The sequence below is a fragment of the Mustela erminea genome, chromosome 8 (genome assembly GCF_009829155.1).
Source record: "Mustela erminea isolate mMusErm1 chromosome 8, mMusErm1.Pri, whole genome shotgun sequence".
In the NCBI taxonomy this organism is placed as follows: Eukaryota; Metazoa; Chordata; class Mammalia; order Carnivora; family Mustelidae; genus Mustela; species Mustela erminea.
In genome coordinates, this window is record NC_045621.1 from 33,597,002 (window position 1) to 33,612,297 (window position 15,296).

Genomic DNA, 15,296 nt, shown 5'->3' on the forward strand with positions numbered 1-15,296 from the left:
AGAGCCAGAGGAGTCTTAGCTACATGAAATAATGGGTCCTGGGCTGTATGGCTTGGACCTTTGGGACTGGTTTATTTCTAGGTTTTGAGTGTATTTTAGTCTGGAAATTCTGGAGGAAAAATCCTGGTTTCTGGAAAGAGAGAGGTGGGAATGGCCAGGACCTGTCTAGATCATTCAGGAAGAAGCCTGAAATCTAACTGACCAAACATCAACAAAATTACAGTGACCTCAGGTACATGACTATAGTCTTTAAACATAAAAAATCATTGTTTATAGTTCTCTATTCTATTACCACTTGCGAAACACACCTATTACATTTTCTCATTTACTTTCACACAAGGGGCCACTTTAAGGAATCTTATGGATGAAGAGGCAAAATTTACTCCATGATTTATTGGTTATTTACCACTTTCTTATTTCTAAAATTCTTTCTAAAATACAGCCATTTTCCTATTATATATTATTATGGTAACTCTGGGAAGAATAAATCAAACTGGAGAAAATTTTAGCATAGAATTCTTACTTACTAGACCCAGGGGAGAATTAAAGTAGGATTTCAGGGCAAAATTTCCCCACAGGGTAGGTTAATAAAGGATGACTCCAGGTCCTATATGCTAGTCAAATCAGTGTAACGACTAGGAAACCTACCATAAGCTTATGGATCCATCTAAATCCTCCCTGCCTTTGACCCTTTAGAAAACAATTTGAGCTCTAAAGATGCTGCTGACATATTACAATTATTGAGAGGAATGGGGATACAACCTCTCATTTTACTTTGTCACTAGGAGGTTAAGAAACATTAAACGAGTCATATATTGGAATTACGTCTTTTTGGGTTCAATTAAATTAAGGTACCTATTAACCCTCATCCTATGCATGGCATTGTGCCCTGAGTGCACATAAATAAAGCATAATCCTTGCCTCTTAGGTCTTCACAAGCTAGCGGGGCAGATCAGGCAGTACCTGAGAAGTTTTTTTCAGAAAAACACAGAGTTACTTGAAATCTGCATTTGGTTTGAAGTATATCATATATACACGTGTGTGTGCATCCACGCATGCTCATGTGTGTGCATCCATACCCCCATACACATATACACATCCATATCCATGTATCTATGCATATATATACACACACAAATACATATATACAATACATTGATACATATGTATATATGTGTACACATATGCATACATACACATGTATATACACACATGTATACATACATATACACACATTTATACACACAATATGATTACAAATATCAAGCAAATGTGATGTTACCATTGTGACAAGGGACCTGATGCTTGACAGGAAGGATTAGATCCCTTGAGAGTTCCATTGTTCTGGGTAGACTGCACAAATTTAAATGCAGCAGCAATTTTTCTGCAAGGAAAACATGTTTTAATCATAGCTCAGTATTAGTAATTTATTTATAAATACAGAATGGCAACTGGCAGGTTGATTATTGAACAAGGAAATAAGTTCACATGTTATGAAAAACAGAATCATATTTTCTTCCAGCAATGGGAAATGGGGGTTTAGTGAAGGTACTGGGGGCTTCATGGTCTCTCACGAGAAAAGGATGCTAACACAATAGTTATTCCAGATTCATTTTTCTCTTTAGCTTACTGGGAGTTATATTTTTTCTTTCTTTCCTTCTGATTGAAGAGTAGTTGACACACAATGTTATATTACTTTCAGGTGTACAGCATACTAATTTGATGAGTCCGTATGTTTGTGGCAGTCACCAAAAGTGTACCTCATCTATATTCCCTATGTTGTACCTTTTATTCCTGTGACTTATTCACATTGGATGTATTTTCTTAAATAGGAATCTTCTACATTACATCTATACAAATGATAGGTAAGTTAGTTCAGACTATGTAGGAAATATGGTTTCCTTTCAGAAAGGTATGTTTTGTGTTGTATTCTCTTAACAGCTTTAACTAGTCCTAGACCTACTATGGGTACAGGGTAATCATCAAACTCTTATGTCTACTGTGAGGTCAACCTTATAATCCTTATGTGCATTTTAAGTTTTCTAACATATATCTATAAGTCTAACTGGATAAATTACTACTTGTCATAATTTTTTAAAAGGCCAGATTAACCAATTGAAATTTTAAAGTTATTACCTTATTATATTGCGTTTCCCTAGGTATCTGAAATTTTGAAGACAGACACTGGAAAGGCAAAAAAAAAAGTCACATTCTAATTATTCATGCCCTTTTATTTATACAAACCATTCATTTAAGTACATTAGAAGAAAAATATTACATTTTCTTTAAATATTTCATCCATTACTAGTAATAGATAGTTTAGCAAATGGGTCCTTAGAATGAAGGATGGCATACTAAACTATTTTGAAGCTTCAGAAAAAAATGTTAACAAATCAACTCTATAACTTACTCCAAGATGCTGAAGAAGTCAGATACCTCTGGGCTGGGTGCTCTTTGCCAGTAGGCAATCAGTGTCTCTGAAAGGAAACACCATGGAGCATGAGACTCTTGGAAACTCAGGGTTTCTTCCTTTTTAAAAAACTGTAATTTTCAAGAGCTCTCCTTACCCTCCGAAATGGTCTTCATAATGTGAAGAAAGCACATGAGAAGACTCCTGGTTTCTGCTTGATCTAACTTGTCAAATCGAAGGGTTGATCCTATCAAAGACAAGGGTCTAGGGACCTAGAAGTGGAAGAACCAAGAAGGGTTGAGGTAGAGTGAGAGACTGCTGACTCGTAAGGTGCTGCAGAGTTGGGAAAGAAGCCCCACCTTTTCACAGTTGTCAGTCTTCTCACTGCTCTTCTCATTGGTGCTTGGATTAGAGTCAAGACTTGCTAAGGAGGCTCTGGAGTCAGCATGGTTTACTGTAGAAATAGCTATTGATGAAAATGCTGCAAACACAAGCCACAGCACACAGATGATAATGAGATGCAATGGGCACACACATGATGACCCAAAAAGATATGGAGCATGGAGGTGGTGGCAGTGTTGGGCAAGGCTGATATAACGGAGTCTGGAATTGCCATTAAAGACATGCCACATTGTAAGAATGGTCATGAAGACCACACTGGCATTTAAGGATTTAGGAAAATTTAGGCCATTATAAATGGAAATAAAGTACTGCTTGTTCCTTTGATTTCTTAAAAGACTTTTAAAAGAAAGTTTCTCTTATAAAAATGCTTTAATAAATGTGCATAAGGTGGCTTTTGGGGAAGAAGCTTTCAAGTTTTGACAGTTTATAAGAATTGAAGATGACATTTCCAAAATAGTTCTTAGAAGTAAATTTTGAATTTGATGGGCTATTATATTTTACAGGTTGTACGCAATGAACACTTAAAGATTGTTTCCAGAATGAAGCAATTTGCTAACATCTGAGCAGATTGCTCTTTGAGCCAAGAAAAACTGAATGCTAAGTAGAAGAGGAAGCCCCTGGATGGTTTTTAAATAAATGGGAAAAGAAACTCTTTAGCTATATAACTATAGTGTACTTTGACATACAGAAATTATGCACATTGAATTATGGAGTGGGTAAAAAACACGATGATATATGACGTAAACATGGATGAGAGTGAAACACAAGTGTTCCCCAAAGGTCTTAAGTACCTGCTATGGAGTTTAAAACATCTTTAGAAAATGATGTGTCCACAGAGTTTGCATGTTTCATCGCTGACTGGGTGTGAAATCCTCCATTGGTGCTGAGGTCGTCTCTAGACCCCTGCATTTCAAGCACAGAAGAGATTAATGGGAATTGCCATATTTCAACATTGGAAACCCACACATGCTTTCTTTGTTACGCTTTTGATTTGATGCTATTTGACTTGCCCTTTTTTATATTCCAGCAAAGGTCTTCTGCAAAAGCAGGTAGTAGAAATGGATAGTCACAACCATACTCTTTGACAAATCCATACCCCTAGTAACCACTTGATTTCTTATGTGATTTTTTCTTTTTTTAAAATGTAGTGGAAACTACCTTCTAGATATAAACTAAATGGTTGGAATGGCTACTGTTTTTTTATAGATTATGCTATAGATTACATATCATTATAATCATGGGTTATCTTCGGTATATTACTAATACTAAAAACTAATTCCAAATACTACGTGCCAGTCTCTATAAGTGTTTTCTACTAGACCATTTAATCCTTATAAGTATCCTGTGATGGAGTAATTCTATTCCATTCTATAAAGAAGATAGTAGAGGTTGAAAGAGCCTGGATTACTTATCTAAGGTTACATTGCTAGAAACTGGTATCACTGGGATTTGAATAAGGTCTTCCTCTAACCAGCTTCCCAAAGGCATAGCTCCTAACTTCGAGGTGGTAATATCTTGCTTTCTGTAGTGTGTTAATTCATCTGGGATGTGAACAGAGGAATCTGATCTCAGGTGGCTTGCTGTGCAGCCACTATGGTGGCTCAGTGGAGGAGGCATGGCAAACAGGCCACTCCTGGGTATGACTGAAGCGCTTGGCTACACGAACACCAGGTGGTCATGAAGCTCATGTAGGGGAATGGTCAGGGGAGGGAGGAGGGGCACACTGAGGATGGAGCCATGCATGTAACAGAGGAACCTGGTAAAAACTGGACAGAACTGGAAGGTGATACAGAGAAGAGAGGGATATGATGGATGAGGTGGAAGGCTTCAGGGACTGATGTGGACCAAATGACATTGATGCCAACATCTCAAAATGGCTAGCACGAAATGCTTAGTTTGCTCACAGTTGAGGGAAAATGGCTCTCCAGGGCAAAAATACAAAACAGGCAAACTCTTTATTAAAATCAACATTTGAACCATTTTGTAAACTCACCTGATTAGATGTGTTGAGAGTAAAAGGATACAGGTCCTTAAGGTAAATCCTTGGCATGTTGTCCAGAAGCATGCCATAGAGGGGCATATATAAACTTGCTATCTGGGCCTGCTTCTCCTAGGGGGAAAGGTAGTAAAAAGAAATTATTCACATAAAAATCAATAGACTTGTAGGTTTGCTATGCATTTAATGCAGTGAGCCATTAAATGGTGTTTAGGGAAGGGAGAAAAGAAAATCACTCACTGGTTGTCTGTATCGATCATCGAATGAATGTTTAGCCATTAAATTTTTTAGGACAGCTAAAGCTAAGTGCCTGATGTCTTGGTCTTCTTGCAGGGCAAAGCCAACTTCTCGGAGTAGAATTCCAATTAAGAAGTGTTTGCGGCAAAATTCATTTGTGACTGAATATTCAGGCATATCTTCGTGAGGAAAGCAAAGAGATCATGTTATTGAAAATCAAATGATCACTTTATAATTCAGAAAGATTTATCCAACAACTACCAACCCTCTCACCACCAGGGAAGGACTCAGTAATGCAGTCTTACTAGAGATGAGAAATGAGAGAGAGGAACATCCCAGAAGTATTGTGTGTACACTACTACCAATAATACTCACTGACCACGGTCAAATTCTATAAAAGTGGTATATCTACAATGTTACAGGAGTTGAAAAGAGAAGATTGAATTTTTGTCTGGAAGAATCAGGAAGTGTGACTGGAAGGAATATGTTGAGATGGGCCTTTGAGGCTGTTGAAGGTATGGAGAGGCAGAGGGTCAGGAGCCAGTGGTGGTGGGGGGTTAGGGGGTGAAAGAGAAGAGTTTGGGAGGACCAGGGGACAGAGTTTTGCATGACAAAGATTTCTGAAAGCACAGTGTATGGGGATTATAGGTTGGGGGTGTACAAGTCAGCACAGCAGCCAAGATGGGGTGGTGGGAATTGAGACTTGAGGGGCACTTGGGGCCGGATGATGGAGAGATCTAAACACAAATTCTTTAGCTAGTGCCTCGGACCCTCCACTATTTGGCACTGAATTCTGTGTAGAAAGGATTATGTCACCAAAGGCTTTGAGATCAGACCCGTGCCTATTTATTTGCTCACATGGCAACAGGATGTAAATGAGTTATTCCTTGGGGGAAATGTGGAATAAGGGCTATAATAAAAAAAGTTTGACCCCAGGGAAGGGAGGGGGGAAGTGAGATGCATGTGGCCTGGGGTAGGAGGACCCCCGTAGTAGAAAAAAAATGACCAGGGCAAGTTGGCTGAAGAATGTGAAAGAGCAAGAAGAGGAACATCAAAGGGTCTGCAAAATCTGGAGCCTGAATTATGGAGAAATTGGAATCTTAAAATTTCCACTAAATATGGATTTATTCGGAATTGCCCAATGTGCTTCCTAAATGTAACGATTAATAACAGGACTAGCGCCCACTTCTAGAACACGTATTGAGTGCCAACATGAGGCCACACCCTTTATAGGGGTTATCTCAGTGAATCTGTGGGGTTACATGTTAGATGTAATGAACTGCTGAAATATTACAGTTCATCACTGACTAGGGGCAAATGAAGAATGTGGAGGTTTGTAGTCTAGGATGATGCCACTGGAGGTGGAAGAAAAGGGAATGTGAAAGTTCTAGAAATTGTGGTCCAAGGGCGTAGTTAGGTTAAAAACATTTCTCTGTGTAACAGTGAGTATTCATGAGGGGCCAAAAGTAGAACACAACTTTGTAAATCCCAGCCTAGGGCTAGAGAAAAGTTCTGCCCAGACTGTTCTAAGTTATGAATCTATTTCAAGTAAAAATGATAATTTCAATCTTGAGAAATGAGCTAAAAAACCAGGCCATGGTTTACTGACAGAAATATATCACATGAAGCTAGTTACACTGAACAAACATGTTATTGCATGTAGCTGGAAGTTTTGTTTATGATACACCCTAAGAAAATTTTAGATGGTTTGGGAAATTTAAAAAAAGAAGTAAAACTCTGGAGAAAAAAAAAAAGAAAGAATTGAGGTGGGCAAAGCATTTAATTATCTGTAACCAATGTTCAGTCAGCTTATTGACTGTTTTGATTTTATGATAAACATATGGCTATTTTTTGGCATCTGGAGATTGGAAACTTGTAGTATGTATATCTATCAATATTATATGTAGTATGTGCATCTATCAATATTATCAGATTATGGTATGGCTACTGATGCTTAGATAATGTAATATAAAATGTAATTATTTACCTGATGCATGTAACTCTTGAGTTGATTCTGAAGGTGTCAAAGGATCTGGATTTAATGGGAATAAATAAAAAGTTTAGATGTACACATACTCAGGTATACACCATATTCATTAACAATTGGTAATTCATACTGAAAAATTAAAATATATTTTCCTAAACTATAAGTGGGACTTTTCAATAAAGTTTTGTTTCTTGGAAACGAATACCATAGGTTGTTTCATGAACAGAATTATTTTAATTCTTACAGGTGTACTTGAGCACCTGTTATTTTCTATCAGAAATCTGCACGCCACAAAACATATATTTTTATGTTCATTGTTGATAATATTAGATCTATAAAGAGACTATTAGGACTTTTCCTGAGCTACTCACAAATAGTAAACAATTAGAATTAAAATATATAACAGGTTTGCTCCTCTTGATATATAACAGCACATCTCACCCAATAATAACTTGACACTAATTTATACAATAAAAAGGAATACAAAACAAAAGTCGAAAGTAACGTTTCTACCTCTTTTTCTATAAAGGCATTAAGATTAAATATACTTTGCAAGCAGAGAAAGACAACTATCATATGATCTCCCTGATATGAGGAAGTGGTGATGCAACATGGGGGCTTAAGTGGGTAGGAGAAGAATCAATGAAACAAGATGGGATCGGGAGGGAGACAAACCATAAATGATTCTTAATCTCACAAAACAAACTGAGGGTTGCTGGGGGGAGGGAGGGTTGAGAGAAGGGGGTGGGGTTATGGACATTGGGGAGGGTATGTGCTTTGTTGAGTGCTGTGAAGTGTGTAAACCTGGCGATTCACAGACCTGTACCCCTGGGGATAAAAATATATGTTTATAAAAAATAAAAAAATTAAGAAAAAAAAAGATTAAATGTACTTTGTAAATAAGAAAAAAAATGGAATAACTAATTAAATAGCTTATGTTAATTCCTTAATGGAATTCAGTAGCTTATATTTAAGATTAAAATGACGAAACGTTTATGGTATGGCATATCATAAGAGACTCTTAACTACAGAGAACAAACTGAGGGCGGCTGGAGGGAGGTGGGTGGGGATGAGCTCAGCGGGAGATAGCGATTAAGGAGGGCACCTGTGATAAGCACTGGGTGTTGTAGGTAAGTGATGAATCATTAAGTTCTACTCCTGAAATCAGTATTACACTATATGCTAACTAACTAGCATTTAAATAAGAATTTGAAACATTAAAATAAAATGACAACACTTTCATAGGCTGGATAATGTACTTTACCCTATTTTCCCTCCAAAATATTATGCACACTTTACTCTATTTTCCCTCCAAAATACTAGCTTTGTATAATACATATAGTATAAGTTGCAATACATGTGAGGAGGCTCTTTACCGTCTTAGTGTCTGCTTTCCATGAATATCAAAACTGTGCCCTGTGGATAATTTACTCACACATTAGAAGCAAAGCATTTTGTCTTGCTTCCTGTCTCCCTTTTCCCTCTCTCTTTTCCTCGCTCCCTCCTTCACCCCACCCCCCCTTCCTTCCTTCCTCCTTTTCTTGAGGTATGATTGACTATAACACTATATTGGTTTCAGGTGTACAACACAATAATTGCCTATTTGCATGTATTGCAAAATAGGAAAAGAATATTTTAAGTCCTTAAATCATTTTAGTGTTTTCTTTGAATCCTGATGTTCGATTAGTTTCTGATGGCCAGATGTGTGATGGTCATTTTGGTATCTATCTATATTGGTATATATAAAATATATATTAATAAAGTCATAAATGAAAACATTTTCTGTAGACCATTTATACTTTAGCAAATATGGAATCGAGGAGCCCCATTCTTCCCTGCACAGACATCAGGGGCTCTTTCTAACCCACAGATGCTGAGTATTTACAGTGCCGCCCTCCTGCCTGCCTTTTTTTTTCTCCTTTTCAAGGCAAAAGTTTTTAGTTTTAGTTTTGTTTTTGTATAAAACTCATTTTGAGGAATTGCATTTTAAATAATTAGACACTTTAATTGATACCTTTAATTGAATTTGTACTCACAAAGTGTAACTTCTCCTCCCCATAATTTTCTGCCTTTCAAAATCAAAGGAAAGTTTTTTTTTGGAGACAGTATAGTAAAAGTATTACTGTAGGTTAAAATTCTTTGATTTATAATCATTGAGGCACAAACAAGACCAAGGAAGTAGGAAAAAAGCAACACGTAAACAAAGGTTAAAAACAAATAAACAAATTTGAATGTTCATTTTGTAGGAACGGGTGCAAATTCTGGGCATTACCTGGAATGTTTGCTGATCTTATGGGGAGACACAAAGGTATAAAGTGTTCATGCTGACATACTTCTTGAAGAAAATCAAATTTATACTGGCATAAGGTCTGAAAAAGAGGCAAACTAAATGACTTATTTACTCACCAAGAAGGTTAATAAAAAATCTGCCTTTGAATCTTATACCTAGAAAGATGTAGTTACTTTTGTCTACTTTTGTTTTTGAGCTTCTAAGAGATATGAAGATATGATCTTACCCAGTAGTATTTTCTATTTCTTTAAGCTTCTATCAGCCCATGTTTATTCTGAGAGAGCTTGTGTCTCACCACAGGTACAGAACTCTAAAACTACACTGAGCTCATGGAACAGGTCACTGCAATCAACCCTTCTTATCCAGTGCTAAGGAAGATAATGGCCCATGTGATCTCTCTGCAGGCCTTTTGTTCTCAGACTATATTATTTAATCTCACCTCTTTCCTGCCCTTGCAAACAGGCCTGTCTTCTCAATAATGTTTTGATTAGGACAGTGATTAATGGAATTCAGACATGGTCTAAGACAGCTTAATACATGTGTTAAAAACAATCACATAAGAAGAAACAATTAACAATTCATAAATATTCTGTTCTCCTCATTGTGCAGACTAAGTAATCAATTTTTAGGATCCAGTTAGGTTGTATTCATTGTTGTCACTAATATCAGCCAACAAAATAAAATATATTCCTTTTGCTCGGATATTTTAGAATTATATTTTGTGGCAACTTCAGTTAATAATTTAAAATACTCTCATTTCAAACAAGGATAGTATTTGACTTAATCCTTTGTGCATCAAAGTGAATAAGAGCATAATTAAATTCTATGTTAATTATTTTTCATTGAGTATGTTCTGTTTGGTTTTTGAAAAAAATAAATAATTTAGGCCTCCTGGAATTATATCCTGGAAATATATAAATTATATCCTGGAAATATATAAAAGGATATTTGGCAAATTTCATGCATAATTGGAGCACTAGAAAAGAATATTCTTTCAAAAAATATATACAGAGGGAAATGGATTCTCAAAATCCAAACGGCATATAATCATATAACTCCCCTAGTCAAAAGTAAATCTCCATTGCCCAAAAGATCCTAAGCATGGCATGAATGGATATAAGAAGATCATTATTTATTTTTGGCTTCTCTACATTCATTATTCTTTCCCAATACCTAGAAAATTACCCCTTGGGGACTTTCCTTCTTCCCAATGGGCAAAGGTTAATGGGGAACTATTAGTTCTGGTGACCTGTCTTCCCTCCTTAAGAGGCAGGCATGCGACCCGAAGCAGGTTGGTCACACATTTCCTCTCTGGAATGTAAATTTTAAGCAGAGGGTTAAGGGGAAGAAAATGGTCCTAACATTTTTTAAGCAGTAGTGAGCCTTAGCCACATGGTTCTTCCTTTGCAATTATTCTTGTGCCCTGGCCCCTGTTCCTTCTCAAGCTCAGCTCTCCCGCTCTTTCACTGATGCCTTTACGCTTCTAATACTTTCCCTCTGCTCAAACTTACATAAGTTTCTGTTGCTTGCAACCAGAGAGACTTAACTGGTACAGCTTTCATGATCTGGCCCATATCCAGTCTTAATTCCTTCCAGCATATGTCCCACTATAGTTCAATGGTTCTCAAAGTTGAAATAATTTAAGAATCACCTGAAAGCCTTGTTGTAATACAGATTTTGGAGTCCCATCTGCCACAGTCAGCTCTGGGATCACTGGTCTGGGAACCACACTTTGAGAATCACTGCTCTCTAGACAGCATTGTTCCCAATCTATCTCCCAACACATTCTCCCTACTTGGGAAATGGGGTTAATTGTCCATTTTCCCCTAGGCTGAAGGATTTCAGAAAAGTGAGACTTTCAGTGCTAAAACCAAGTCAATCCCAAGCAAACCTGACCACAATAATTGCAGCTGAAAAGTATCACTCCTTTCACCGCCCACAGGAAATAGAAGTGAAACCTACATGTTCATTCCAGACTCCACACTCCACAGTCCCCCTTTAAGAAAGGATGTGGAAGACGAACAGATGGACCATTTAAAAAGGCTGCCTCTCATTGGGATAGAAACTATTTGTTGATGCAGAGAATGGATAGGCTAATGTTTTAAGCAGGAAAACACAGAGACTAGTAGATTTATTTATAATGCAGTGGTTTAGAAAGCAATCAGTCCTTCACTTGGTTCTTACCTTGAGATCACCAGAGGAGAACATGCTGACATAATTGTTAACCATCTTAAATACAAAGCCCCGATCCATAAATGTAAAACAGCGCTAAAAAATACAAAATCATAAATTCAGACATTTTTGCTTTAAAGGTCATTAAAGATTTTAGAAAAGGTGATTAAATATATTGAAGCAAAATGACATTTAACTAAATGTGTTGTGTAATAAATGTTTTAAAAGAACTCTACAATATGTTTAAGCATTCATCCACGTATGGCAACTAATTAAAACATGAGATAGTGTGCACATACTAGAAAGTTACAAAACCCTCTTTGTCAATTTTATAAAACACCACTTAAAATATTGCAGTGAAATATTATAGCCCTTTCCTTTCTATGCAGGTTTTAGCTTTTACTTATCTATTTTTTTTAAATCACTTAGTTACATTTTATTACTGTTCTTTTAGTAATTTGATTACACAGTTTATCAGGTGAAGATCCTTTGCTGTACAATAACTGGGTAGGAACAGAGGCGGTAGAGGCGGGTCAGGAAAACCTTTTTAAATCTCCGGCTTCCTCTAACCCAGTAGTTTCCTTTCCAGGCAAGGCAGCTTGAATTTGTGGAATGAAGGTAAGAGACCCTGAGATTTCCATCTCTTACTCTGTTGTCAAGGAGGGTCTTAAACAGCAAGTAGGTTGGGAGGAGACAGGCAAACACATTCCACATTGGCATAGCCAACGTGGCATTAGCCAAATGACTGTGCTGGGAAAGTGTGCAGTAGGAGGCACAGACCATATGTACTGATGCCAGACCCTGGGGAGGTCATCACTGTGTGCATGGGTTTGATTCCATCATCCACATGGATGTGAGGACGTACATGGGAAAACCTTGCTGCTGCTGTACCACTTAGTAGGGAAGGTTTCTTTCTTGTCTCTAGAGTTTGACATGTACCATTACAATGGTTGCGTATTTTTTGGACCTCTTCTCAATTTTACAAACAAATCTCTTCTCTCAGAGAGGACAGGATGTAAAATTGGTCATAGATAGTATATTTACCAAGTAGAAAGTCTCCCGTTGAAAGACATCTGTGCATAAAGAACTATTTTCTCTAGTAATGTTCTTTTAATTGTTAGGGATGTCATTTATATTTTTGTTTTATTTTCCTTTCCCTTGTCCTTTGGTTTCTTCTTATTGTTATGTCCCTACTCATTCCTTACTATGTTAGTATGCTGCCCCATTTATATTTTCACTTTTAATATGAATTTAAGTTCTTTCAATAACTCTCCATTCACTAAAAGGTACATGGCTCCAGTGTCCTCCCATCTGCCAGTAGAGCAGTAGGGAGAGGCAGACACCAGAGCACAGTCACAGTCACAGGCTCAGAAGATGGAAAGAGATATAAAGAGATAGGCAAGGCAGAACATAGGGGCTTTTCTGTTTCTGCACAATATGGGGTCCCAGCAGGTATGTCAAATACTTGCAGGTTCTCCAGCTGTAGGAGTTAGTCCCCAACCTCGAAATATTCCCAAAGTGGAGTTTTTCCAGAGAAGACCTCCCTTTGCTGTCTTCTTTCTGTTGGAAAGGGGTTTGGGTCTGACCTTACAGAGAGAGGAGGACCATCCAATACAACTGTGGGACCATCCAATACAACTGTGGGCTCTAGAAACATCTCAATAAAAAAGCAGATGAAAAAGAACCCTGGGGAGTCAATGGAAAAGACACAAGGGCTTTTGACTCAATGGAGAAGGGGTTGGTGAGTTCTGTCACTGAACCAGAGTAGTGGCAATTGTCCCAAACAGGGGCGACAGTCCTTATTCTGCAGAGCAGACGTGATAGTTTTTGAAGGAGGTCAAACCCGAGCCTTAGTGACAGGGAAGATGGGGAGAAGGCTCCCTGCCCTGGGAATCTAGGAAAACCCATTTAGGGTTTCTTGAGATTGAAGAAAGACCTATATGTAAGTTTGTCATCCTCTTTCCAAGGGGCAGTGAGGAAAAAGGATATATATCCTAGGATGTAAGATCAGCAGAATCAGCCTTCTGACTGCAGAGAGCCCTCCCACAAGTCAAGCTTCATCAAGTGCCTCTCCTGTCATGGGTCCATCTCCTCATTGCTTGACCCAAGTGCAGTAGCTCTTCAGCCTATTGCTGAAGTCTAGAGGGGCCTCTTTGTTTTTGTTTAAAAATAATTTATATTGAGTTTATAGTAATAAAAAATAATTCGTAGCAAGCTTTGGCAAACTGTGGTCCATCAGCCCAAACTGCTTGTTCTTTCTTTCTTTCTCTCTTTCTTTCTTTCTTTAAGATTTATTTATTTGAGAGAGAGAGGGTACAAGTGGGGGGGCCTCCAAGGTAGGTAGAGAATCTCAAGCAGACTTCCCATTGAGCACGGAGTCAGGCAAGGGGCTCGATCTCACCACCGTGAGATCATGACCTGAGCCCAAATCCCAAGTCTGACATTTAGACTGAGCTACCCAGGTGTCCCCACTGTCTGTTTCTGTAAATCAAGTTTTATTGGAACATAGCCACACTCAATCATCTACATATTGTCTATGGTGAATGGTTTATGGATCTATCGTGCTACAATGGTTGAGTATTTGTGCCAAAGACTATATATACTGTGTAGCTAAAAATGTTTAGTATTTGGCCCTTTACCAAAAAAGTTTGCAGATGCCTGATCTGGAGGATAAGTTATACTCTACCAAAATATTCTCAGTTTGGCTTAATAAACTAAAAGCCAAATATTCTAAATTATGTGCAAAAATATATTGTTGTAATAAAAGAATATTTTTTATCTAACCAATTGTGAGGACAATAATAATTTTAGTCTATCATTCATTTGGTGAAGGGTATGAAACCCCAAACTGTAAAATGAACCAGATGAGAGTCCTTGCCCTTTCTTTATATGTTTTACAAAACAACTGGTCCTACTATTTTCTTTCTCATCTTGGATACTTGCTTTCAATCCTGTGCTAGATATTAGCTTAGGTACCACCCACAGCAACTTTTACATGGATAAACTCTGTGGAAAACACTTACTTATTAAAAATCATAGAACCTTTAAGTCAAATAAACAAATACAGTGACCTTCTCCTTTTCGGATACTCACTTATTCACCTTCTTGTGATGTTTACAGAGAAATATCACAGATGTTTATTAAACATATTTTGCTACAAACCAAGACTATCTCCTATATTAGATGATTTCCAAATGTTGTCCAAAGTTAACTGAAAGAAAGTGATCAGTCAGGCACATGTGTCAAAAGGCAATGTCTGCCTGAGCAGGAAAATACAAATCACACTGAAATTTCCTTTGCCATCTCCCTGGTACCATGCCTATATAAGAAGAATATCTAGATGGGTTCACTCAGATAACTGAAGTTGTGACCCAGACTGGCAGTAAAAAGAAAAATGACAAAATCTCCATAGATATTCACGGGTCCATTTGTATCCTATCTACTTTCAGGAGAGAACAATAAGAGAAACGGAGAATGTTTTGGCTTACTTGTTAAAAAAATATTACTTTCCCTCCCCTGTCCCATCTTGTTTCATTTTTCCCACTCCCTGCCCCCCACGACACCCTGCCCTAATGGGACCAGGGAGGGAGAAAAACCATAAGAGACTCTTAATCTCAGGAAACAAACTGAGGGTTGCTGGGGGATCGGAGGGGAGGGATAAAGTAGCTGTTATAGACACTGGGGAGGGTATATGCTATGGTGAGTGCTGGGAATTGTGTAAGACTGATGATTCACAGACCTGTTCCCCTGAAGCAAATAACATACTATATATTAATAAAAAATATTACTTTCCCATAATATG

General features: G+C 37.6%; 1 protein-coding gene across 14 annotated transcripts in view; it reads right to left on the reverse strand.

Moving 5' to 3' along the window:
• DOCK10 (dedicator of cytokinesis 10) overlaps nucleotides 1-15,296 on the reverse strand; it is a 262,830-nt gene that overhangs the window by 32,783 nt on the left and 214,751 nt on the right. For 12 of the 14 annotated variants that reach the window (XM_032354991.1, XM_032354984.1, XM_032354985.1 and 9 more), the window contains exons 29-39: nucleotides 11,507-11,590; nucleotides 9,305-9,401; nucleotides 7,033-7,077; nucleotides 5,049-5,224; nucleotides 4,806-4,922; nucleotides 3,604-3,715; nucleotides 2,770-2,891; nucleotides 2,568-2,682; nucleotides 2,411-2,477; nucleotides 2,137-2,184; nucleotides 1,283-1,384 (exon numbers count right to left, since the gene is read on the reverse strand). In XM_032354991.1, the coding sequence (XP_032210882.1) occupies nucleotides 1,283-1,384; nucleotides 2,137-2,184; nucleotides 2,411-2,477; nucleotides 2,568-2,682; nucleotides 2,770-2,891; nucleotides 3,604-3,715; nucleotides 4,806-4,922; nucleotides 5,049-5,224; nucleotides 7,033-7,077; nucleotides 9,305-9,401; nucleotides 11,507-11,590 (1,085 nt within the window). The remainder of the gene's footprint in view (nucleotides 1-1,282; nucleotides 1,385-2,136; nucleotides 2,185-2,410; nucleotides 2,478-2,567; nucleotides 2,683-2,769; nucleotides 2,892-3,603; nucleotides 3,716-4,805; nucleotides 4,923-5,048; nucleotides 5,225-7,032; nucleotides 7,078-9,304; nucleotides 9,402-11,506; nucleotides 11,591-15,296) is intronic. The other 2 variants (XM_032354986.1, XM_032354995.1) reach the window with 1 other exon arrangement.